General features: G+C 43.8%; 1 protein-coding gene across 7 annotated transcripts in view; it reads right to left on the reverse strand.

The window, feature by feature from the left end:
* LOC149322717 (glycoprotein-N-acetylgalactosamine 3-beta-galactosyltransferase 1-B-like) overlaps positions 1-18,610 on the reverse strand; it is a 28,462-nt gene extending 9,852 nt beyond the window's left edge. The window contains exons 1-4 of one of the 7 annotated variants that reach the window (XM_089481968.1): positions 18,459-18,610; positions 16,951-17,179; positions 6,332-6,590; positions 4,298-4,962 (exon numbers count right to left, since the gene is read on the reverse strand). In XM_089481968.1, the coding sequence (XP_089338094.1) occupies positions 4,298-4,962; positions 6,332-6,536 (870 nt within the window). In that variant the 5' untranslated portion in view covers positions 6,537-6,590; positions 16,951-17,179; positions 18,459-18,610. Of the gene's footprint in view, positions 1-4,297; positions 4,963-6,331; positions 6,591-7,130; positions 7,975-12,192; positions 12,223-16,950; positions 17,204-18,458 lie in introns of those variants that run through there. The other 6 variants (XM_089481960.1, XM_089481957.1, XM_089481952.1 and 3 more) reach the window with 6 other exon arrangements.
* Between the last annotated feature and the right edge of the window lie 6,412 nt (positions 18,611-25,022).

Here is a 25,022-nt window from a genome sequence, read left to right on the forward strand (position 1 = left end):
TGTTTAAATTATTATTCTAATGTGATGACTTTAACTGGACTAGACACTCAGTTTACCCTACCCCCACAAAATTATTATGAGGATAACAGAGGGCTACCATGGGCTCCTTGAAGGAACAGTAAACCCCGCCTCACTACCTCCCGTCAAAGTAAATTGTTATTGCCATGAGATACATATTAGAAAAGAGGGAAATGCAAATCAGCTCCTAAAATACTCAGCTCAACTCAACAAATTCATACACACACACACACACACACACACACACGGTCAATATTAACCTATGAAAGAGTAGACTGTAGTTTTGGCTACATTTCCACCATGGTGCTTTTGCTAACATTCTTATGCGTAAAGTTATTTGGGAACATCAGTATGCATAGGGATCTTGTAGCATCTTAAAAATAACTGCGAAAGAAGTTGTAGCATAAGATTTTATGGACTTGTTCTACTTCCTCAGATCGTACCTGGGAGTTAGACTCGTTAAAATCATTGGGATTTATCTCAGAGTAAAGATGTGAAAGAGCTCAGGTTGTTAGTGGACAAGGAGACACGTTTGTATTTGTGTGAAGCAGAGCTGAGGCATCTACTCAGAGATGTGACTTCTATACTCCAGGTTGGACCTAGACATTTTGTTGCCAGAAGTGAATACGAAGATAGCACCCCGCTCCTTTTCCATGTACAAAAGCCAGCTGGATTGTCAACTTCAGCACTGACAATGGGACAGTGTCCTCTGCTGTAGCAAGCAAACCTAGGTGAAAGTGAACCCAAAATGAAGCAAAAGATGTTGGAAGGTGGCCAAAAGATGTTGGAGGAGAGAGCTGTGTGCAGCTTTATAGCACACCGATCTCTCCTCTAACATCTTTCAGCCACTTTCCAGCATCTGCTGCTTGAACCAATGGCTTCACTTTGATAAAGATCCTCATCCAACTGGTGGATCACAAAGTGCTGTCAGACGCATCTCTTCCCTGAATGCTCAGCCTACTTGCTTTCTGGATGGGCACCACTCTCCATGGTCAGGAACAGATGAGGGACAGAAGCCAGTCAGTCAGCTGGCTCCATTCCTGCAACTATTCACAGCAAGATCATGCCAGCTTTCTGGACCTCTGCAGGGCCTCTGGGAAGTCCAGAGCTATGCCTTTTCCTTCCTGCAGACAATAGAAGGAATAGCGCTGGCTGGTTGCCTGACTGTCCCACATCCTATCTCCATCCTCCTCAGCCACTGAAAATAAGTTGGAGGAAGAAGTCATGTGGTGCTGAATTCCTCCATGTGCAGACTGACTAGATTGGATGCACTACTAGGGATGGGACAGCCGCCTCAACTGCACTTGCAAGCCGGGATTTTAAAAATGAACTTTCACTAAAAGAGAATGAACTCAAAAGGGCATTTTAAAACCATTTTTTAAAAAAATTATCTTCATTTTAAATAATTAAACACATTTAAATGTAAATGCATTTAAATGAAGATATGTCATGTCTTTTCCTTTTTGTCCTCAGAAAGCTTAGGGACTGTTATGGGAGAAATCTACTGCAATCACAACAACCTGGTGAGCCTCATTTGAGGAATCTGCTCACCCTTCCTCCTCATTACCTCTCAGAGACAATGACTATAAACCTCAAGTTTCCTGCTCCTTTTCCTTTTCCTCTACTTTTTTGGGAACCATTTTGCTTGATGAAGATATCTCAAGACCTCAAAAACCTGTACAGCTTGTTGTGTCTTTTGGTAGGCCCAAAAGATATCATACATAATCTATATTGTGGTAATAAGAGTAAATGATTGCAGCAACAACAGCAACACTTTGAGGAGGGGGTATTGAATTTACTGGGGGGCAGTTCATGAGGGCTAGTGGAGAATTTGTGAGATTTCATTTTTGACTTATGGTGACCCTACGATGACCCTATCCCAGGGTTTTCTTGGCAGAATTTGTTCAGAGAGGATTTGTCCTTACTGTCTTCTGAAGCTGGGAAACTGACTTGTCCAAGATCACCCAGAGTTTTTCTAGGGCCAAGTGGGGATTCGAACCCAGGTCTCGTAGGGTTCAACACTCAAACCACTACACCATGCTGGTTCTTTATTTAGTAGATTATGTCTCATACTGTGAGATAATGTCTCATACTATGAAGATGACAAGAAGGTTCTATTTGTGGTATTATTTCTAAGGTAGGAATTGTTACAGCTAAGCTCTTTCCCACAGTGTAAAGGAAACAGAAGGGCTGTATGGAATGAATCCAGGCTATGGCTCCTCTCATGAACAGGAACACCAGGGACACTTGAAAAGAGGCATTAATTGTTGGGCCCCTCCACTCAAATGGCTCTTAGCTCCTCATGTTATGTTCACAGAGCAGAAAATCAAAACTGTAGAAAGGGGGACAGAGGGTATGTCAAGAGTCCTTCCTTTTTATGTCCTTCAGTTGCTTATTTCGGTTTGCTTGCATCTCAGGCCCAGCACATAGAAACAGAGAAGGCAAGACTCAAAGAAAATAAATAAATAAATAAATAAATAAACTTTATTTGTATACCGCCCTTCGAAACATCAGGGCGGTTCACAGCAGACATCCATACAATTATTAAAACAACATATTAAAACCATCAATACAGTAAAAATAGTCTGTGCCAAATCACAGATGACTCACCAATGGCTAACAGGGGAACTAACAAAGAGACTTAACAGGGACTTAACAGAGGGGGGAAGGGCTCACAAGGCAGAGGCTTAGGGATAAGCCTGCCTAAAGAGAAGCGTCTTTAGCTCCTTCTTGAATTGGGCCAGGGAGGTTGCTGAACAGAGCTCGGTAGGCAGCGCGTTCCAGAGGATGGGGGCCGAGGTCGAAAAGGCCCTTTTGGTGGTGTTGTTCAATCTAGCCTCTGGAACTTTTAGTAGCTGCTGCCTGCTGGATCTGAGCGTGCGGGGCGGATTGTACAGAGAGAGGCGGTCCTTCAAGTACTCTGGGCCCAAGCCATTTAGGGCTTTATAGGTTATAACCAACACCTTGTATTGCGCCCGGAAGCGAATAGGCAGCCAATGTAGGTCCTTTAAGACCGGTGTTATATGACTGGTCCTAGGTGTATTAGTGACCAGTCTCGCTGCCATATTCTGCACTAATTGCAGCTTCCGGGTATGGTACAAGGGTTGCTCCATGTAGAGCGCATTGCAGAAATCCAACCGAGAGGTTACCAGAGCGTGTACTACTGTTTCTAGGTCCCCCCGGCTCAGGTAGGGACGCAGCTGGCGTATCAGCCGAAGCTGATAACAGGTGCTCCTGACCGTCGCATCCACCTGAGATGTAAGGTGGAGCGACGAGTCAAGGAGCACCCCCAGACTGCGTACAGAGTCCTTCACGGGGAGTGTGCTCCCGTTCAGGACAGGTGGAACCACCGCCATCCCTGGGCCAGGAGAACCTATCGCGAGTACTTCCGTTTTCTCTGGATTCAAGCTGAGCCTGTTTTCCCTCATCCAGCCCATTACCGACTCCAGACAGGCCACGAGAGGAGAGATGCCATCCCCGGTCACTGCATCAGTCAGAGACATAGAGAAAATTATTTGGGTGTCATCAGCGTACTGATAACCCCACGCCCCATGTCTCCGGATGATCTCTCCCAGCAGTTTCATGTAGATGTTGAAAAGCATGGGAGACAGAATGGCCCCTTGAGGGACCCCAGATGTTAGGGGTCTCTTGTCGGAGCACACGTCTCCCAGCTGCACCATCTGGAACCTCCCAGTGAGGTAGGACCGGAACCACTGAAGCACAGTGCCCCCAATCCCCACCTCCTCCAGGCGCTCCAGAAGGATACCATGGTCTATGGTATCGAAAGCCGCTGAGATGTCCAAGAGCACCAACAGGGACACGCTTCCCCTGTCGATGCTCAGACGGAGGTCATCGACCAAGGCGACCATGGCAGTCTCAACCCCGTAACCCGCCCGAAAGCCGGTTTGAAATGGGTCTAGAAAGGAGACATGTCTTTTACATCTCTGCTCATATCAGAAAAAAAACTAAAATGGGTTAAGCTATTAAGGCAGACCAAAGTTCCCTTTTTGGGCTACAGCTCCCAGAATGCCCAGCTATAAATTTTGGGAACTGTTTCTTCACGAAAGACACCCCCCCAGCCAGCATCAGTCAATTATGTTTTAAGTCCCACAATTCAGTGGTACTGCATGTGTTCTTGATGCAGAAGTTCCCACATTCAATCCCATCATCTCCACAAGTAGAAAATAATGGGAAAATACCTTCTTTGCCAGAGACCCTTAAAAGGCTGCTGTCCCCATCTCTATAGAGGAAAAGTCAGAGGCAGGATATGGTTACTTACCTCCACAATAGGATAATAGCAATAGTTCCAGTACCAAAAGCTTTTGGAGAACTTCTCTGTCAGATGTGATTCTGGCACAAAAGGGTGGAATGTCTCCCTTCCCTCAGAGTCCCGCGAGTCCCCAGCCTCCACACCCATTTTCTCCATGCACTGACCCAGAGCGAGGTCCTCCACAGAGGTAGTGTGGCTGCACACCTTGGACTCAAAGCCCGCTACAAAGCGATGCAGGGCCTCTTTGCTGAGAACATAGCCAGCACCCCCACTCATGTAGCCTTGTTTGGCAAAGGGCCGGAAGCGCTTGCCAAAATAAATGGGTCTGTCAGGGGTGTAGTTGGAGAGGAGCCACCGGAGATTGTCCACCACCACAAAGGTGTCATCGTCAGCCTTCAGGAACCAGTCAGCCTGCTCCAGGTGGTGCTTGTGCACATAATGGAAAGCCCGGATGGTCTTCCAATAGAGCTGGTCTCGGCCTTCCTTGGTCTCCAGCCCTACAGTGGGGAAGTTGTCGTCTTTCACTGAGCTCATGAAAAGGACCACATTGCAGTGACGGGACCAGGTGGCCTTGACATGGCGGGCCTTTGTCTCCAAGTTTTTGGGGCCTGTCATCACCCAACACAGAATCCGCACCTTGTCATACAACATGTCCGCCACGCTGCTCTCCTCTCCTAAAGAAGAAACCACAAGATTACTATTGTTTTCCACAACAGGTCTCCCCAGCTCTAGGGATTGTGGCTCATATACACCAAAAGTTAATATTTAAGAACTTCACTTGTTCCATAGCCATTTGTTTTCAGTCACTACACAGCACAAAGGCCTACCTATCTAAACTATAGTTGTTTACTTATTCAGGTTCTAGACCACCTGGTAATCAAAGTTCTCTGGTCAGTTTAAATTACAAACTGTGACATAAAATCATCCTGACCCAGGTGGCGGGTGGGATACATTACTCCCTCCATTTTACTTTTGCCAGAAAGGACCACTATAGTGCTGAGGTGCATTTCCAGGTCAATTGTGAATGCAGCCATTTCTCTTCTTAGAGCAGCAAATGCTTGACTGGTTCAAACTGGGAAATGAGATTGAAATGGTTGTATTCTTTCAAGAACTGATTTACATACTGTAAACTATCGTGCCTAAATTTTGGAGTGTTTTATTTTTAAAAAATCTCCTAGGTTTGGATATTGATCTTTTTTTAAAAAAAAGTACTGCATTACTTATTATTTTAATAAAGATGTGTTAGTAATATGTCACCTTTTATTTATTTTTAATTAATTTCTAAAATCACTAAAAATTTAATGTGGCCCAGAAGCTTTCCCAAATAACATTTTCAAAGTAACAAATGTTATTTCCAAAAAATTAAATCTGAATGAGTATGTTATCTGCCACATTAAAAAAAAAAACCAAAATAAAGAAACTGCCAGTTGTTGCATATGTTTACAAAATGTAATGTGTGACAGATATCATCATTACCTGTAAGGTGTTACCTCTAAGCTCTGAGTCTGTAATGGAGAAAGCTAGGTTAGGGCTTTTTCCAGCCACACTAGCTTCAGATGTGTGGGAAGGTTTTAACTGTGAGAAAACAGAAAGTTCTCTCATTCACCTGCCCACAGAAATCTTACCAAAAACTGATTACTTGGGCCAACTGCTGAACTGCAACAGCTGTTTGAGGATGCCCAATATTAACTGGTTCAACTGAGGAGTTTTGAGGACATGGAGCCCACTCCCCTTCCCACCAGCCCTGCAGTCACCCACTCACCTAGGCAGTAATATAAATATATGCAGGCAATCTGTTGTTGCTGTTATTGTTGTTGGTCAAAGTGAAACAACTGCAAAACCGACCCCCTACTTGAGGGTCAGAATTCTCTATTTCCAGGATGGGAATTGTGAAGGCCTCCAGATATTGTTGGACTGCAATTCCCACCATCCTCACCACTGTCTACGGTGGCCAGAACTGATAGGAGCTGTAGTCCAACACATTCTGGGAAGAAGCAATATGCCTCTGCTCCATTACTTTCTGCCTTCCCTTCTAGTCCTTACCGTCCAGGTGTGGGTGTGAGACACTGAAGAGAGCTGATCTATCCATAATCCACTCTGGATCCTTGGAAGCATGAGGTGACTGGGTGCCAGGGCGTGGAGGCCCTTCCCACATTAGGTTACCCACAAGGTAGAAGGTGCTGAGGAAGCCAGCAAAGAGGCCCAAGTGGAAAGCCAAGAAGGAGGTTTTGGAGCTAAGGATCCCCATGCCACCTGGCTGTCTGGGGTGGAGGACTGCAAGATGAGGGCTGGTTCACATGGTCTGTAGTGGGGACAAAGTAGGGTAAGAGTGAGCAGCTTTGACAGGAGACATTGCAATCACTAGACAAACTGGGAGCACAAAGACAAAATTTAGTGCTATACGTTGCTCCCAGAAGCCTTCCATCCAACAGAATGATCAGGTCATCTTAGCTTCAGTAATACTAGAGGCTTTGCTTCTTTTCATAGCATTGACTGGGTTCTAACACAACTTAAAGATTTATCATGAAGAGTAGTGGTAAAAATTAAATACCACAGGTGAATTCTTCAACTAAGGCTACAGTCCTAGACATTGTTGCCTGGGATTAAGTCCCATCTAAGTAAACATGCAAAGGACTACACCGCTTATTATCCATTTTCTTGCTGCCCAGAGAGGCTGGCAAGGCTACCTGCAAGACTACACTGCTTATTTTCCATTTTCTTGTTGTCCAGAGAGACTAGCAAGGCTACCTGCAAGACTACACTGCTTGTGTTCCATTTTCTTGTTGCCCAGAGCAGAGAGACTGGCAAGGCTATCTGCAAAGATGTATAGGGCTGGCCTTACCTTTACACAAAGCAGGGCTATTTCCTCAGGCAGAGATGTTTTGGGGAGGGAACAGCAGCTCACCAAACTTTCCTGCTAATTCCCTAGGCATTTCTCTGTTGGAAGACAGAGAACTGCATACCACATAGCCTGTACTTGCTTTAAAGGTGATCCACCTTTACAGGTGATAAAAGATGCTTTTCTGGCACCAGTGTGAAAGTGAAATTCAACTGTCCATCCACTGTGATTCTGTATTTGTAAGAAAGACATACACTGCCATTTTGTTCTTCTTGGGCAGCAAAATGGTTTAGGCCTGGTCCTATGATTAATTTTCTTTACATGAGAGGGCACAGAAATACATGGGAAAGGAGACACAGCTCTATTCCTTCTATGGAGAAAGCAGGACTATGATTAGCTCAAGTCTCCTGAACATAAAAATGTAGTGGTTACAACTTTTATCTGGAAATGTATTCCCTGTTAATTCCAAATCAATTTCAGCATCTCATTTATTTCAACCGGATCTAAAAATCCCAGGCTTTCTCCTCACCCCTCAGTGCATGCACACCTCTTTAAGCCTCTCTGGAAATGCAGGTATACCACAGTTAATGGAGATGTGTTCTTTGGCCTTACTTCTTTAACAGAAATTTGGTACTAAAGACAGAAATGACATGGAAAATAGGGATGGGTTCCCACACCACAAAACAGAAGAGAGTAGGTGGATCAAGCCTGGCCTAAGATATTTAGCTGCTCAAGGCAACAGGCAACATGGCAACACTCCTAGGGTTGCCATAAATGAAGACCTCAAAACCGGGACAAATGTAGGACAAAAGTTTCAAATGTAGGACACTTTTAAAAAATGGAGGACATGTGAAAAAATTTGATGATTTTTTAAAAAATGTTAATATAAATGCATGTTTCTTAGGCATGATCAAAATGGAGGACAGATGGCAGAAATGTACTCCTCTTTCTGGCCAAATCACCCCCCTCCATTCCAAAACACACACAACAGCACATTTGAGCATTTCACATGGCTTTACTTAACATGGCCTCTTGCATATTTCAGAGGCTTATTGCATCATCATCACCACACTATCATTGACAAAACAAGGGAGACTTGTTAGCATTACAAGCACCAAAAACACACAGAAAAGGCACTTGGGAAAAATGCACTTTAAAAATAAAAAGCATGGCCAATCACCTCCTCCTCCTCCTCCTCCTGGGTGCCAAAAAAGGGCAAAGGAAGGGGCCCTTTCTGGCTGCAGCCCGGCCCAACAGAGGAGGAGCTCCTCCTCCTGAGCCTGGCTGGCCAATGGGGGCAGACTGGGGCTGGGACAGCCCCGCCCCCTGCCAGCTCTCACAGGCTCCAGCCTGGAGAAGGGGTGGGCTGTCAGCCCCAGACTCAGGAGGAGGAAGTCCTCCTCATTAGCCCTACCTGCGGCTCCGCCTCCTCCTCCCCTTCTGAGGCTCTGCCTCCTTAAAGGGACCAGCTCCCTTTTGAGGCCGGCGTGCGGCCAGGGCCCAGGCAGGCAAGTGGGCCAATTGCGCGCTTCCGCCAGCTGCGCCTGGGCAACTGCTCGGCGCGGTCACGGAGGAGGCAGAGCAGGAGGTGGGTGGCCGGCCAGCCAGCCAGCCAGCCAGCCAGCCGCGCACAGCCCTGCAGGCCAGGGGGATGTGCTGGGGGAGGAGGAGGCTGGAGAAGGGTGGCTGGTGGCCAGAGGGAGCGCGCAGGGGGCGGAGGAGAAGGAGGAGGCAGAGGAGGAGGAGGCCGACGCGGAAGTGGGTGGCCGGCCGGCTGCATGAGCAGCCGCGGCCATAAGGAAGGCGTGTGCGGGGGCAGAAGTGGCTGCAGGCGGGGCAGACCCGCTTTTGGCATGAAACCGGACCGTGACCGTGCCAGCAACCCCAAAAGCGGGTTTGGCACGCCTGCAGCCGGGTTATGGCATCCCTAAACACTCCTCATGTGCAGAAGCTTCCCGGACTGGCAGAGTGAAGCTTATTTCAGCACAGAAGTGCTGACACGGCATCCTCCACGACACACTTGAGGGCAGCCAGCCAAGCTCTCTTAGAGGTCACAGAGCGGGCTGCATGGTACACACAGCTCTGTCCTCTAACGCTTTGCCACCACTCCCTGCCTCTCATCACCTGCTACCTGAGACGGGGGTTCACCCTATGGTGGATACATTGCATGTTAGATCCTATTGCGGCTAATTGCTTGATAGGTGGTAGCAGTAGCAGCAGCTAAAACCCAATTCCATCCATTATTAATTAGATCAAAGTGTTTGTTAATTAATCCCTCAGTCCCACAAGATTTACAGAACTAATTGCCCAATGAGTTGGCAAAAACAGAGGCCCTCGAGGGCAAGAAAGGCAGGCGCTTGCTAGCACAATGGAAACTTCAAGTACACTAGGGGATACATACTAAGGTGGAGGATAGTTATAGGAAAAATATAAATTATCATTTATACAATCAGGTTTATAAATAAGAGGGCTGCAAATGGCAACCAAGAGCAAAAATCTGGAAGAGCAACCTCGAATTCAAACCACTGTATGTTATTTTTCTTTACCTATGATCATTGCAGAACAGAACAAAAAACAGACAAAGAACAACAGGATGCTACTGATTATATATAGCTACACTTCTAGGCAGGTGTTCGTAAACCAGTGGGAAACTCTTATTTTCCTGTTTTCTTTTTCAGGCTTAGATTCCATAAATTGGCTTCATATATTTACATATTATCTTTGAGCTTAACAGTTCCCATCAGAGAAGTTCTCAATAGGATATGAAAAAAGAACAAAAACCATTACAAGAAAACAGAATTTGGGGGATCCAGAGCAACCTTCCACTTGCACCCCAGTGTTTCCAGTAGAGTAGATAATATAGAGTTGGATGCAGAATTAGCCATGCTTAAGTAGAACCAGTGAGATAACTGAGACACATTAACTGCAACGGCTTATATCCCATTGATTTCAATGCTATTCTAAGTATGTGTAAGTACGGATCCAACCCAATTAGTGTTGCAGCACATGGAATATCAGCATAATCAATGCATTTAACAGTCTACTATGTAGCCTTTTAATGATGATTAATTCATTAATATCCACAAAGATCTTTCTCAGTGATGGCTCCCAGGCTGGGGAATTCCCTTCTATAGGAGGACCAGTAAGTTCCCTCCCTCTTGCAACAGGCAAGAATCACCCAAAATTTCAAAAGATAACCAACTTGAAAGACTTTTTTCCTTTCTCACATTTTGACAAGCACATCTATTAAATTGTCAAAAAAATTACCCAGCAAGCAAAGTTTTTTACCAATAGTATTATAAAATAATTAAATCTTTCTTGCCCTGTGGTAGATTTTACATGATCTTTTACTGATTTCACTTTCCAGAGCTTAAGCTCACTGAAAGCAGCTAATATGAGGAGACAGCTAAGTACTTTCAGAGTAATGCACCTCTGTGTTACATAGATTTTCTGAGTTTTGTCATACATTTGGTTCAAGGCAATCCTTGCACAAATTTTTGAATTGATGATTGCACAGGCCCAAGTTAACCAAACGCTGCAGCATCGATCTCACCTTTGCAGGGCGCAAAAAGGACCTGCAAAAAGCAGCTCCTTTTTGCGCCCTGCAAAGGGCAAATAGCCGTGGCGCCACAGCTTTAAGGTGCTGCGTCATGTGGACGCAGCACCAGAGGAGCACCATGATGCCACATGCCCTGTGGAGCAGTGCATGGCATCACAGTGCCCTAGGGGTGGAGTTGGGGCATGCATCATGTAGACACCATGCCCTGACCCCAACACTAGGCCAGCCTTTATGGCCGGTCTGCACAGGGCCCATAAGTCAGAAATGACTTGAAGGCACACAATACACACACTGTATTATTCTGTTTCAAGTCTGGAGAACCCTTGGCCCTTCACAGACCTACATCTCCCATCTAGGCTTTCCCTTTCCCATAGCCAGAGTGGCCAATTGTAAAGGAGTTATAGCACCAGCTAGAAGGCCAGAATTCCCCATTCTAGGTCTATTATTTGAATCTCAGCTTAGAAACAAGGAACCCTAAGAAAGGAGAGGAATGAGAGGCCTTTGAAGTGCCTACTTCTACTTAGCATCTGAACAGCACACAACTCACCCAGTTCAAAGTCCTCCACACTGCATTAATTGTACGGTATGGTATAGTATAAGTGTTGTACTACGCTGTATGACCAGGGTTCAATTTCCTACTCAGCCATAAAACCTTGGACAAGTCACATGCTCTCAGCCTCAGGAGAAGGCAATGGCAAACCACGTTTGAACAAATCTTGCCAAGAAACCCCCATGATAGGATTGTCTTAGGGTTGCCATAAATCAGAAACTACTTGAATGCACACAACACACACACATATTACAGTAACTACTATTAAATGTGTACATATGTTTACATACATATAAATTATTAATGGGATTCCCAGATCTCAGGGCTTGAACCCTCTTCTGCCCTCAGGAGAGAGGGAGGTATCTCAGATCAAGAACACTGCCCTGGAAAGTGTGTGCAAGTATATTTTCCTCACTTGTTAAACTTGGTATTTCTGATTTGAATGGTATACTCTGCATAACTGTGGATGAAGCTGAAGGCATCATGCTAAATGACATCGGAGTTTATCGAACAAGGGATATTGGAAGTATAATCCAATGGCAATCTAAACGCAATCATGGGGTTTAACATTATTGCGTGATAGACTACCACACACAATTTCGGGCAATGGCAAGCTATTTTCGGGCAATGAGAAGTCAGTTCAAACACAATTCAAATTCACGTAAATTCGCTGAACTAGCGAATTCACGTGAATGCATTCTGACCCCACTTTCTTTTCATTCGAAATTAAGAGAAATTCCTTCCATGTGATAAACTCCATCGTCAGGGCACATCTCTGTCTTCCCTAGGTCTCAGGCTTTGACCAGAGATAGTCCTGACCTGGCAACCATCATGTGAAAACTTTATGCAAGTATGGATCCCCTTTTGCCATTTGTTTTGGCAAAAAAAAAAAAAAAAATAGCACAAACACTTCTGGAGGAAAATACATCCCACATTCACCCTTCTTCAGGCCCCACCTAGAATATTGTGTCCAGTTCTGGGCGCCACAATTCAGAAAGGACATTGAGAAACTGCAGCGTGTCCAAAGGAGGGCGACAAAAATGGTGAAGGGTCTGGAAACCATGCCCTATGAGGAACGACTTAGGGAGTTGGGGATGTTTAGCCTGGAGAAAAGAAGGTTAAGAGGTGATATGATAGCCCTGTTTAAATATTTGAAGGGATGTCATATTGAGGAGGGAACAATCTTGTTTTCTTCTGCTCCAGAGAACAGAACCCGGAACAATGGATGCAAGCTACAGCAAAAGAGATTCCACCTCAACATTAGGAGGAACTTCCTGACAGTAAGGGCTGTTCGACAGTGGAATGCACTCCCTCGGAGGGTGATAGAGTCTCCTTCCTTGGAGGTCTTTAAACAGAGGCTGGATGGCCATCTGTCAGGGATGCTTTGATTTGGATTTCCTGCATGGCAGGGGGTTGGACTGGATGGCCCTAGTGGTCTCTTCCAACTCTACGATTCTATGATTCTATGATTCTCTTCCCCGGAACCTGCATTGATTCTCAACCTGGCTGGTAGATGCCCCATGAAAAAAACCCAGCACCCTGGACATTTTCCCTACAACCAGTACAGCTTTCCTGATGGAGATCCTCACAATGTGAAGAGCATTCCCTCCTCCAGAAGTTTTGGACCTCAACTCCCACATACCCTAGTTGAGCCAGCATGGCTTGTGGCAAAGGAGCATGTATACAAGTTCTACATGCGGATGATTTCAACATCTCACTCTCTGCTATGCTATAAATTTGGATACTGAAGGAAAAGTTCATGTGGGGAGGGGGGGGCTAATATTTTTATTTGAAGCAATGCTCCCATTTTACTCCCACTCCTCCAGAACTACACACATGAATGGGACATGCTGCCATATAGTATTACCATATAGTATTAGAGTACTGTGTTTTATTGTCCATTTTTGACTGTATATGTTTGATGTTCGACACTTTGGTGGAAAAGTTGTTATAAATAAATGTTGTTGTTGCTGCTGCTGTTGTTGTTATTGAACCTGACTGGAGTACCTCATTTTTTATAAGTGTTGTTGTTGCTGTTGTTGCTGGTTGTTATTATTATTATTAATGGACCTGAGCAGAGCATCTCATTTTTAATAGTTGTTTTTATTATTGGATCTGACCAGAGAACCTCGTTTTTAATAAGTGGTGTTCTCTCTGTTTCTATATGCTTGATGTTCTGCCCTTTGGTGGAAAGAGCATTATAAATAAACGTTGCTGTTGTTAGGTTTTTGTGGGTTTTTCAGGCTATGTGGCCATGTTCTAGAAGAATTTCTTCCTGACATTTCGTCAGCATCTGTGGCTGGCATCTTCAGAGAATGCATTCTTTGAAGATGCCAGCCACAGATGTTGACAAAACGTCTGAGACAAACTCTTCTAGAACATGGCCACATAGCCTGAAAAACCCACAAAAAACTATGGATATCAGCCATGACAGCATTCAACTTCAAGTTGTTGTTGTTGTTATTATTAGACCTGACCAGAGCATCTTGTTTTTAATAAGTGGTGTTCTCTCTGTTTATATATGTCTGACATTTCATCCTTTGGTAGAAAGAGCATTATAAATAAATATTGCTGTTGTTGTTATTGTTGTTATTGGACCTGACCAGAGCACCTCATTTTTAATGAGTGGTTTTCTCTCTGTTTTTATATGTTTGATGTTCTGCCCTTTGGTGAAGGGAATTATAAACACTGTTGTTGTTGTTGTTGTTGTTGTTATTCTGTGAGTTTTGGTTCCAACCATTAGGAGAAACAAAGGGGCCTCTCCCTCAGTTCTATAGCAGGGCAATGGAGTGACAACCTAACACCCTGCCAGTTTTTGTGAAACCCCCCCAAATTCCCTTAAACCTGACAACAAAAACACTGCACTCTCTAGTTACGGAGTAGCTCTGTCTCCTGAAACAGGGAGAGTGCCCCTTATTAAAAAGGAGGTGCTCTGGTCAGGTCCAAGGATCTTTAGCGAAAGGCAGGACCCCCAAATGGCTTCTCCTTCCCAGCCGCCAGGCTTTGCAAGGCGAGGGGCTGCCAGAGCACATCACCAGGAGAGGTTCCCATAGCAACCAAGAGGACATTTCTCAGGCCCACAAAAAGAACCAGGCCTCAGCACCACCACTAAGAAAGGAAGGGAGAGAAGCCAGCCCCATTTTTATACTAAAAAGACACTTAATGAGAATTATTCATGGCCTCCACGACCTTTCAAAATCATGTTGTTATTGTTGTATGCCTTCAAGTCCTTTCCAGCACTAAGTGAACCTATCATGGGGTTTTCTTGGTAAGATTTGTTCAGAGGGGGTTTGCCATTGCCTTCTCCTGAGGAGGCTGAGAGAGTGTGACTTGCCCAGCATCACCCAGTGGGTCCCATGGCCGAGTCGGGAATCAAATCCTGGTCTCCAGAGTTGCAGTCCAACCATGACGCCATTCTAGCTCTCTAGGCAGAGTGATAAAGAAACAGTGGGTCCTTGTTATCTGCTGAGGTTTATTTCTAGGACCTTCCTGTGGATAACAAAATCTGTGGATGCTCAAGTCCCTGTAAATACAACAGCTCCTGGAAACAAACCCCAGCGGATACCAAGGGCCCATTGTATGTCTATGAGCAGCGTAAGAATGAAAAGCCATGCCAAGTCAGAATTGGAGGCAAAGAGTTTCTTCAGTTTGGGGATGAAATACTAAGGACCCATACAAACAGGCCAAAATAAAGCTGCTTCAGGTTCCTTTGGAGGTATGCTGTTAAAATGACATACACATCTTATGAGGCCAGAAGCTGCAATTTAAACAGCATACCTCCAAAGGCACCTGAAGCAGCTTTATTTTGGCCTGTCGGTACGGGATCTAGATTTACTTATTCGGGGGGGGGGGAGCTCCACTAATCCCAAGGGACTGTAGTCTGCTTAAACACACACAGACTGTATGTCCAAGAAAACCAGCTCAAAACTAAGTAGTCTCATGCATGTGTTCAGAGATACTACTTCTTGTTCCATTATGACCACATAGCGTCACAGCCCGAGCAAGGCCATCAGTTTAACAAGAGGCTGGAAAAATTACTTTCTGGAATATATGTTGGCTGGAGAATTCTGGGAATCACAACCCAAAATTATTTTTCCAATCTCTGAACCTGACCTTTCGCATAGATACCACAATGCAGATTTACATTAGCTGTCTACCAAAACCAATACCTGCTCCTACCCTGAGATGTCTCCTATAAACTCGTTTAGCTTCCCACATGGATCCAGTCTGTGACCCAGAGCAAATTAAGGTATTTTGACAGGGCTGGCCCTACTCTTAGGCAGCATGAGACTGCTCCAGAGAGTGTGTCATTTAAAAAACATTTGCGGTGTCATTTTAAAAAAAGCAGCAACGTTTTTTTTGTATTTATATTGTCAGGGAGTGGGGAGTGGCACTAGTGGGATTTTCTGCTTCCAGCATCAAAGTAACTCAGAGGGTACTACATTCTTTAACATGAAGAGGAGGGCTTACCATTTCGTGCGTCACAGACAGAAAAATGTTTGGGCTTGGCCCTGGGTTTTGACAATCCAGAGGAAGTGGAGCGGCTTACAACACTTTTTCAACCCTTGTGGCAGATGATAGATGGATTTATCCTACTGCAGACCATTCCTATTCCTATTGGACTTCACAAGCTATGGCCTCTTTGAGTTCTACAAACAAACCCCATGCAGTTACATAAAGCAGGATACAAACAGCAAAACGAGTATTTCTTGTCTAAGAAAACCCCATGAAATTCATGGTATTGCCATAAGTCAAGAGACAGATACACACACAAACCACATATCATTTTTTCAAGCCAGTCCTTTAACAATATGGCTGCCCCTTTCATTGTTACTGTCCCAGGAAATGAAGGAAAAGCTGCAGACAATATAGTGTGTCTTACAACAGGGGCAGCTTAATAGGACAACCCAAAATAAACACTTCAGGCAGAACATGAAGACCCTGACATGAATCCTGTACTGTTCACACTCAAATTCTAATGTTAAATTTGTCCAGATGGCTCCCCTGTTTCTCTATTCCATATTCTCACACCTTGCTAGGAGGTATCAGGCAGACTTTCTTTCTATCAAAGGTGGGGAACAGGTGGCCACTTTCCATGCAGTGTCAGACTACAGTTTCCATCAGCCACAGCCAGCATGGCCAATGGGTGAGGGATGATGGGGGCTGCAGTCCAACAGCATCTGAAAGGCTGCCCATTTCCTATCCCTGATTTATTTGCACTATTTATATGCATGATCTGCTGTGAAAAACCAAGGATGCAGACTACACAGCCCATAAGTGGTCTCTGTCCAGCATGATGGCTCAGGAGAACCAAAAAGCCTTTGCCTTGGTATATTGCATTGCTGGAAATCAGGTACACAAACAAACCCAAAACCCAACATGTTCAGATTTCAATAGCTGCTAGGACATCCCTTTGCACAGAACTGCTACAAAACAGATGGCAGGGTTGTTGTTGCTGTCTTTGTTATTGGGATGGGGGAATATTCTGGGTCCATACACTCAAGAAATCCACCCTGTCCCCAAATGTAATGGGTCTGTTATGCAAATACAGGGTGACCAGATATCCTCCTTTTCTAGGACATGTCCTCTACTTCTGTCCAGGAGGAATTTCAAAATGTCTATTTTGAGCATCACTAGGAAACACGGATATACATTTACATGAATGTTTTTAGCTTTTATTCAGTCACGTCCAACATTTTCTTCGGATGTCTTACTCTTTGTGGTGCCTTGTTCTCCTTTGCTGGTTAGGCCATCTGGCCACCATGGGCAGATATGGCCAGTGGGTCCCTTTTTCCTCCCTTAGACAGAGAGCCTACAGGCAAGTGGATTAACACATGCTTACACACAGCAGCTCAGCTTTCCCAGAATGTGGTGACTGAAAGGACTATCACGTGCTCTCTCTTCGGCTCTCTCTTCCAGCTGACTAGACAGTCATAGGGGCAGCTGCTGGAAAGAAGGAAGGTGAAACTGGAGCAGGGGAAAAGAGAGAAAACCCAGCTCTTGAGAACAGGTGTTTCTGCCTACACACACCTTCTTTTTCTAGACACTCCCCAGCCAAAATCTAAGGAGGGCAGCAATAATGCAACTTGACACCATTTTAAGTCCTGTAGGGATCCTGGGATGCGTACTTTTGTAAAGCCTTCAGCTGCTCAAGAGGGCTGGGGCCTCTCACCAAACTACAAATCCCAGGAATTCTAAAAGATGGAGGTGCCATGGCAGATAGAAAGGAAGCCAAGATGCATTATTTTCTACAGTGCAGATGCACCCTTGGAAAGAACACCAGCAACTGAAAGGAAAAAGGGCTATTTTAGAGAAGGAAGACCCCTGGGTTCTGGTGTGACCAGACACATTCTCCTTTTCTAGGACAGGTCCTCCATTTCTAACCTTCTATCCAGGAGGAATTCCAAAATGTTCTCCCTTTTGAGCAGGCCTAAGAAGCATGAATTTATATTCACATGAGTGTTTTTATCTTATGCCCTGCAATTCTCTTCAGATCAGATGTCCTCCATTTTATGGTGCTTTGTCCTCCTTTGAGGTGAGGACACCTGGTCACCCTGGATAATCGCAACAAATAGGCTGTGAAAAGGCAACAAAAAGGAGGGGGTTTCCCCTTGTATATATTATTATTATTATTATTAATTGTTGTTTGTCATTTTAAATTGATGTTCATTTTAACTCTTTTATGTTTTAACTGATGTTTTATCTGTTCATTGCTGTTCCTCGTCTTGATCCATGGGGAGAGGCGGGTGAGAAATAAATACTATTAATGTTAATAATAATAGTTATTAATAATAGTTATTAGCGTTAATAATAATATTAATAGTATTTATTTCTCCCCCACCTCTCCCCATGGATTGAGGTGGGGAACAACAACGCACAGACAAAAACACCAGTTATAACATATGAGTTGAAATACACATCAGTTTAATGCGACAAACAACATGCATACATATTAAAACAATCTACATTTTAAATCATCATCATTTATTTCTTTATTTCAAGGTTTTTTTATGCCACCTTTCTCCCAGAAAGGGACTCAAGAATAAAAAACTACATACATATCATTTTCTGAAGCCTGGGCTGTCAGGAAGAAGAAAGGTTAGCCTTGATATGGGAAAAGAGAAACCAAAATGTCATTTTTTAAATAAAGGCTTGGGGACCCTTCAATGATGGTTTTGGTAGGGAAGGATGCGGGATCTATAGGCTATAGGCTTTGCATTACCTTTCTTCCAGGTGCCCCTCCAGGCAGGGAAGGAGCGTTGGGGCCCAGGGCTGGCCCAGGGTCAGAGGCACCCACAGACTCCGCTCCTTGCTGCTCGCCCTGCTTTCCCTTTCGACAAGATAACAGTGCATTCAGAAGCAGGAATGCATGCCTCCATTCTAAGCCGGCCCCTGCGCAACCCCATTGGCTGAGAGATCCCCCAGCCCTCTCCTGATTGGTCAAAGCGCGCAGCTCTGAGACAGAGGAAAGCGGGGAGGTGCCTTGCGGCCCAGATCCTCAGCCTTGCCCGAGAGGCTGGCAGGGTTGCATCCGCACTGCAGAAATAACCCAGTTTGATACCGCTTTAACTGCCCTGGTTCAGTGCTGTGGAATTCTAGGAACTGTAGTTTGTTTTGGCACCAAAGCGGAGCCTCAAATGCCTTTATCTGAGGTAGACCAAGACTTCATCCGCACCGCAGAAATAACCCAGTTTGAGACCACTTTAACTGCTCCAGCTCAATGCTGTGGCATTCTGGGAACTGTGGTTTTGTGAGACACCTACCCTTCTCTGTCAGAGAGCTCTGGTGCCACAATAAACTACAATTTCTAGAATTCCATAGCACTGAGCTAAGGCGGTTAAAGTGTTGTCCAACTGGATTATTTCTGCAGTGCGGATACAGCCTCAGGAGGAGGAGAAGTGAAGATAAGAGGAAGTAGCATCAACAATCAAAGATATGTGGATGACAGCATACTACCAGGAGAAAACATCACAGGAGATTATCAGACGGGGGACAGAACATTCTTGTCTGGACTGAGAAGATTTTCATACAACGTTGCACTTATCCTGTCAGTGTCCCGTCATTAAACTGCAATTGACCACATTCGTGCAAAAGGCTTTCACATGACGTCACACTGATCCTGTCATTGTCCCGTCCGTGAAGTGGAATTGTCCCATTAATGCAATTCCACTTCACTGACAGTTTAATGACAGGATCAGGCAAATGTATGAATGTTTTTCACACAATCGCTGTCAAGGCATGGGCGAGATAAGGACAGGCTTTGCTCCCCTCCCATCTAATAATCTCCACAGACCTGGAACAATTACTAAAAAAGGTCAAAGATGAAAGTGCAAAGGCAGGTTTAATGGCCAAAAGGAGGAGGGAGCAGCCTGCAAGAGATACCCCTCCATATTCTCTAACTAAGGACAGAAACAGAAAAATGCAGGCTTATGACTAATATCTTCAGTTTCTTTTATCCTATATAACATCTTACCTGATGAAGCCAGTGGAACTTTGAAAGCTTGCAACATGTATATTGTGCCTTTTGATTGTCCTAAAAAAAGGTATCACTGTTTGGTGGGTTTTTTTTTACATTATTGGATTTGCTATATGGCCAACACAGCTACCCATGAATGTGTTCATACATTCAACTTAGTTAATGCAGAAATTGAAATAGTTAAAGGCTCCCCATACCTTGGATCAAACATTGACCAGAACAGAGACTGCAGCCACAAAATCAGAAAATGCCTAGGAATGGGAAGGACAGTGATGCAAGAACTGGACAAGATGCTAAAGAGTAAAAATATACAGCTGAGCACTAAAGTTAGAATCATCCAAAATATCCACCAAACAGTGATACCTTTATTGGCCAACCAAAATGCACAATATACTAGTTGCAAGCCTTCAAAGCTCCACTGGCTTCTTCATCAGGCAACACGTTAGATACCAAACAGGAGAAAAATTCGAGATGTTAATAAGATACCTGCATTTTGTTGTTTCTGTCTTTAGTTAAGATGGTCTGGTGAGGGTATTTCAGCCTGCTAAAGATACCCTCTTAACTAAGGACAGAAACAACAAAATTCAGGCATCTTACTAACATCTCCATTTTTTTCCTTCCTCTATGGTTTGTAACATCTTGCCTGATGAAGAAGCCAGTGGAACTTCAAAAACTTGCAACTAGTATATTGTGCATTTTGGTTGGCCAATAAAGGTATCATTGTTTGGTGGATTTATGTTTATATGTGTGTATGTGTGCTAGTTAAGATAGTACAGGGAAGGTATCTCAGCCTGCCTTCAAGTCATTTCCAATTTATGCCAGTCCTAAAATGAAATGATCATGGGATTTCTTGCCAAGATTTGTTCAGAGGAGGTTTGCCATCGTCTTCCCTTGAGGCTGTGAGCATGTGACTTGCCCAACGTCACTCAATGGGTTTCATGGCTGAGCGGGGAATTGAACCCTGGTCTCCAGAGTCACAGTCCAACACTCAAAATCACTATGCCACACTGGCTTTCTATGGTGTATACACACAAAATAACACAATGGACCCTTGGTCTTCACTGTGGTTTGGTTCCAGAATCCCCCGTGGATATCAAAATCTGTGGATGCTCAAGTCTTGCCATATATAATGGCCTAGTAAAAAGGTGTCCCTTATATAAAATGGCAAAATCAAGGTTTGCTTTTGTGTGTGTGGGGGGGGGGGGGAATTGTTGAATATTTTCAAGCTGTGGATGCAGAAACTGTGGCTAGAGAGAGCCTACTGTATTGGACAATACTGTGTATCTGAAGATAACACAAACGTAGAAAGTTTACTTTTATTTTGGACTAAGCTCCTGGATCTCCTCCTAGCCAGTTTACTCAAAGGCCAAGTTGGCTGGAGGTTTGAGTGAACCATAGTGCAAAAAAGTAACAATTCCAAGCTTTAGAAGTACACTATTGTCGAAGCAGGCTGCGTCTGCACTGCAGAAATAATCCAGTTTGACACTACTTTAACTTCCATAGGTCAGTGCTATGGAATTTTGGAAATTCTGACAGAGAAGTCTAAATGTCTCTAAAAACTACAGTACCCATAATTTCCATAGAATTCAGCCACGGCCATGAAAGTGGATTATTTCTGCAGTGCAAATGAAGCCTATCTTGTGCCATAATGAATGTATTACTCTTTACAGTGTCAAAGGACGCTGTTTTTCCTGCAACAGATTAAATACACTAATGATGCCTGTGGGGAGAGGAGGGGGATCTGTGAGCCAAGTTAGGACTGACTGCATTTGTTCTTGTCTAGTATTTCCATGTACTTCTTTTATGGTTTTTGTTCCAACGATAACATGACATCAGTTATCTGGTTACCACTTTTTAAAATGATTTGTTTAACGGGTTTCTTATCTAAATCTGAATTTCAAAAGCTTTAAACAAAAAGAGGAAGGAAGAGGAGAACGCTATGATTTGTTGTCAGAGCAATAAGCCAGAAATAATCAGAACTGATTAAAATTGGGAAGTGGGCAAACAGAAAATCACCAAATCCGTCTAAGCTCTCATAATCAGATTCACTAAAACTGGTTCATCATCATCGTCATAATAGCCAGTTCTTCAGTGGATACTAAATAATAACCTCACAGTACAGTCTTATGTAAACCTATGGAAGTTCTACTGAGTTCAATAGGACAGAGTTAATACCTATGGAAGCAGATATAGCATGGCTGGGGAATGTGTAGCCCTTCAACTGGACTGCAGCTCCCATAATCCTTGGCCAACATACCCAACAGGGACATGGCGGTACCTGCAGTCCAACAACTAGTAGGCCACACATTCCGTTTCTCTGAGATATTACTGATATGAATGATCAAGTTGGCTTTGATTTACGGTGACCCTGTGAATGAGAGACCTCCAAGAGACCCTGTTATTCCATCTAATTAATATTCTGCCTTTCTCCTGACAGGGGCCCCAAGACAGCTTACAACAAGGTGAACCCAAAATACAACCAAAAGCCTAAAGATTTGTTGTTTTAAAATCCTAATTAAATTAGCCGTATGTTATTGACAGTCCTGCACCAGTCTTCCAAACTCGAGCCATGGCTTCCTAGGCTGAGTGAATGCACCTGCATTATGGTCTTTCTCTTTTCCTACTGTCTTTCGCGTTTCTCAGCATTATTAATTTGACTTTAATTATATTCTGCCTTTCCCCCAAGACTGTGAGTCAAGGCGGCTCCCAAATGAAAATGATTACAACACAATTACAAACATGGTCAATATTAACAAAGACATTGCTTTGCCCAGTAAGTCATACAGTTTCCTGAGATGTCCAAATTAAATAGCTTTAGTTAAGTCATTTTGATTTCTACCAAGGGTTCAGGCTTGAGTAGCTCTCAGACTCATTTCTGTGTCTTTTCTGGGAGCATTTGGTATCTGTAGAACTCTCTTCCAGCATTACATTTCAGATGAGTTGGTTTTCATCCTATCTGTTTTCTTCACAGCTTTCACATCTACAGATATACAGTATAAGAAAGCAGAATCACCTGTCTGGCATAAACCTCTTTGCACTTATTGGGACTTAACGGTATGTTTCAGTGGGAACATAAAGAACTACTGTAAGTAACTGCTTTTTCATTTATATAAGCCTCATATATGATTCATATCATGTTGACATTTGTGGGCTAACACTTGTCAAATTGTTTCATGCAGCCAGGGAATTGTTTCCCCTGGTCATAGAGCATTCACCAGTAAAAATAAAATCAGTGGCAAACCTACCTGCTGCATCTCATCATCTCGAGACTCAATTTTGGGAGAAAGACAGCATATAAATAAATATAATAACAACAATAATTAATGTGCTTACAATTTATTTAATTTAGATAGAGCCACTATGCCTGATTTCTACAGTCTTAGATATGGCAGGTACACATTTGTTTCTGGGCTTCAGTCTGAATTTGTCCACTTGTATAGCTTCCATGCTCTACACTACAAGTAAATGGCACACATGTAGGATGACCAATGGGTCTCAGAGCAAATCAAGCCTGAATTCTTCCTAGAAATCAGAATGACTAAACTGAGACTACTATACTTTGGACATAGCATGAGAAGATAGGACTCACTGGAAAAGGCAACAATGCTTGAAATCGGAAAAAGAGCAAAGCCAGACTGTAGGGAATAGACTCAGGCTGCATCAACACTGCAGAAATAATTCAGTTTGATAGCACTAGAACTACTGTGGCTCAATGCTATGGAATTCTGGGAATGGTAGTTGTAGCATCACAGCTCTGCTCTGGCACCACAACAAGCTACAAGTCCCAGAATCCCATAGCATTGAGCTATGGCAGTTCCAGTGGTGTCAAACTGAATTATTTCTGCAGTGTGGATGCAGCCGCAGCCAGGGAAGCTACGGCCCTGAGTCTGCAAAGACCTGAGAGTGGGGCAATTGGTAACAAGAGTGGCTTGGAGGTCTCTCATTATGAAGGCCACTATAAGTGAAAGGTTGACTCAAGAGCAGTTAGCAACAAGGTGACCAGGTGTGAAAGAGAGGAGAGGAAAATATCACAAGTAGCCATGGGTTATAGAAATCCTTTTTCACCCAGATTCCTGGAAGTCTCTGGCAGCAGTTCAGTCTATGGAACTGAGACAGGTGAGTATTGTTTAAACATTAACAAATCCAGGAAATGATATCAGAGAAACAGGATAGCTGAAACCATATCCTGAGTCACTTTACTGATGTCAAAGCCATTCTCGACATATATTGAATGCTTTTATTTACTTCAGATTGCTTGGTAGATTACATTCTATTTCTCAGTAGAAAACCCATAACTCAAAGGCTCAAAATTTCAAATGCTTCTCCATTAAATGCCTGACATGCTCTTAGCAACTACAGATGATGCTTAATGACTCCACCATGGACCATCCCCACGGCATTACCAGAGACCAACCAAAAAGACAAATAAATGAGTCCTAGAACAGATCAAGCTTGCACTCTCCCTGGAAGCCAAAATGATTAAACTGAGGCTGTCATACTTTGGCCACATCATGAGAAGGCACATCTCACTGGAAAAGGCAATAATGCTAGGAAAGGTGGAGGAATGTAGAAAGAGAGGAAGACCACATGCTAGATGGATAAACTATTAAGGGGGTCGGGGTATGAATTTGCAGGACATAAGCAGAGCAGTGGAGGACAGGGAGTCATGGAGGTGTTACATCCGCAGGGTCTCTATGAGTCAGGTTTGACTCGAAAACAGTTAACAACAACAAAAATCCCTAGGTGTCGGTTTTTGGCTCTGAAAACTCAGCACCTGGGATGCGCCTGACTTGGCAGTCATACCCAAAACAATTAATTTTATCATCTCTGGTAAGATTCTGGTCTAGAGGTAAATAACAGCAGATCATCAGTACACAAAGCTGTGTTGTATTTATATTTCATAGAATCATAGACTCATAGAGCAGATCCAGTAATTGCTATGTTTAGCCAGGATGCAAATACCATTTGCTTACTATTAACATGCACAGGAGTGTGCAGTAAGTCCCATTGTTCAGTGTACCTTACTCCCAGATTAGAGTGCATAGGGTACTTACTCTTAGTTTTAGGTTGCAATCTGATATACATTTACCCGGCACTGAGTGACATGGAAAACAGTGGGACTTGCTTCCTAGCTGAAATGCATAAGATTGTGCTGTTAGTTAATTACATTGGTTATAACTCATACAGTCAATTATATCGGTGTATGAATAAAACAGTAGTTTTTGAAGGAAAATAACTAATACTTATTTGGGGTTATTAAGTGCATAAATGCAGTATTATCAACCACAAGAGGAATATAAGACAGCAAAT

Source organism: Sceloporus occidentalis, unplaced genomic scaffold, assembly GCF_023333645.1.
Source record: "Sceloporus occidentalis isolate IW3139 unplaced genomic scaffold, rSceOcc1.0.p SCAF_1, whole genome shotgun sequence".
Lineage (NCBI taxonomy): Eukaryota > Metazoa > Chordata > Lepidosauria > Squamata > Phrynosomatidae > Sceloporus > Sceloporus occidentalis.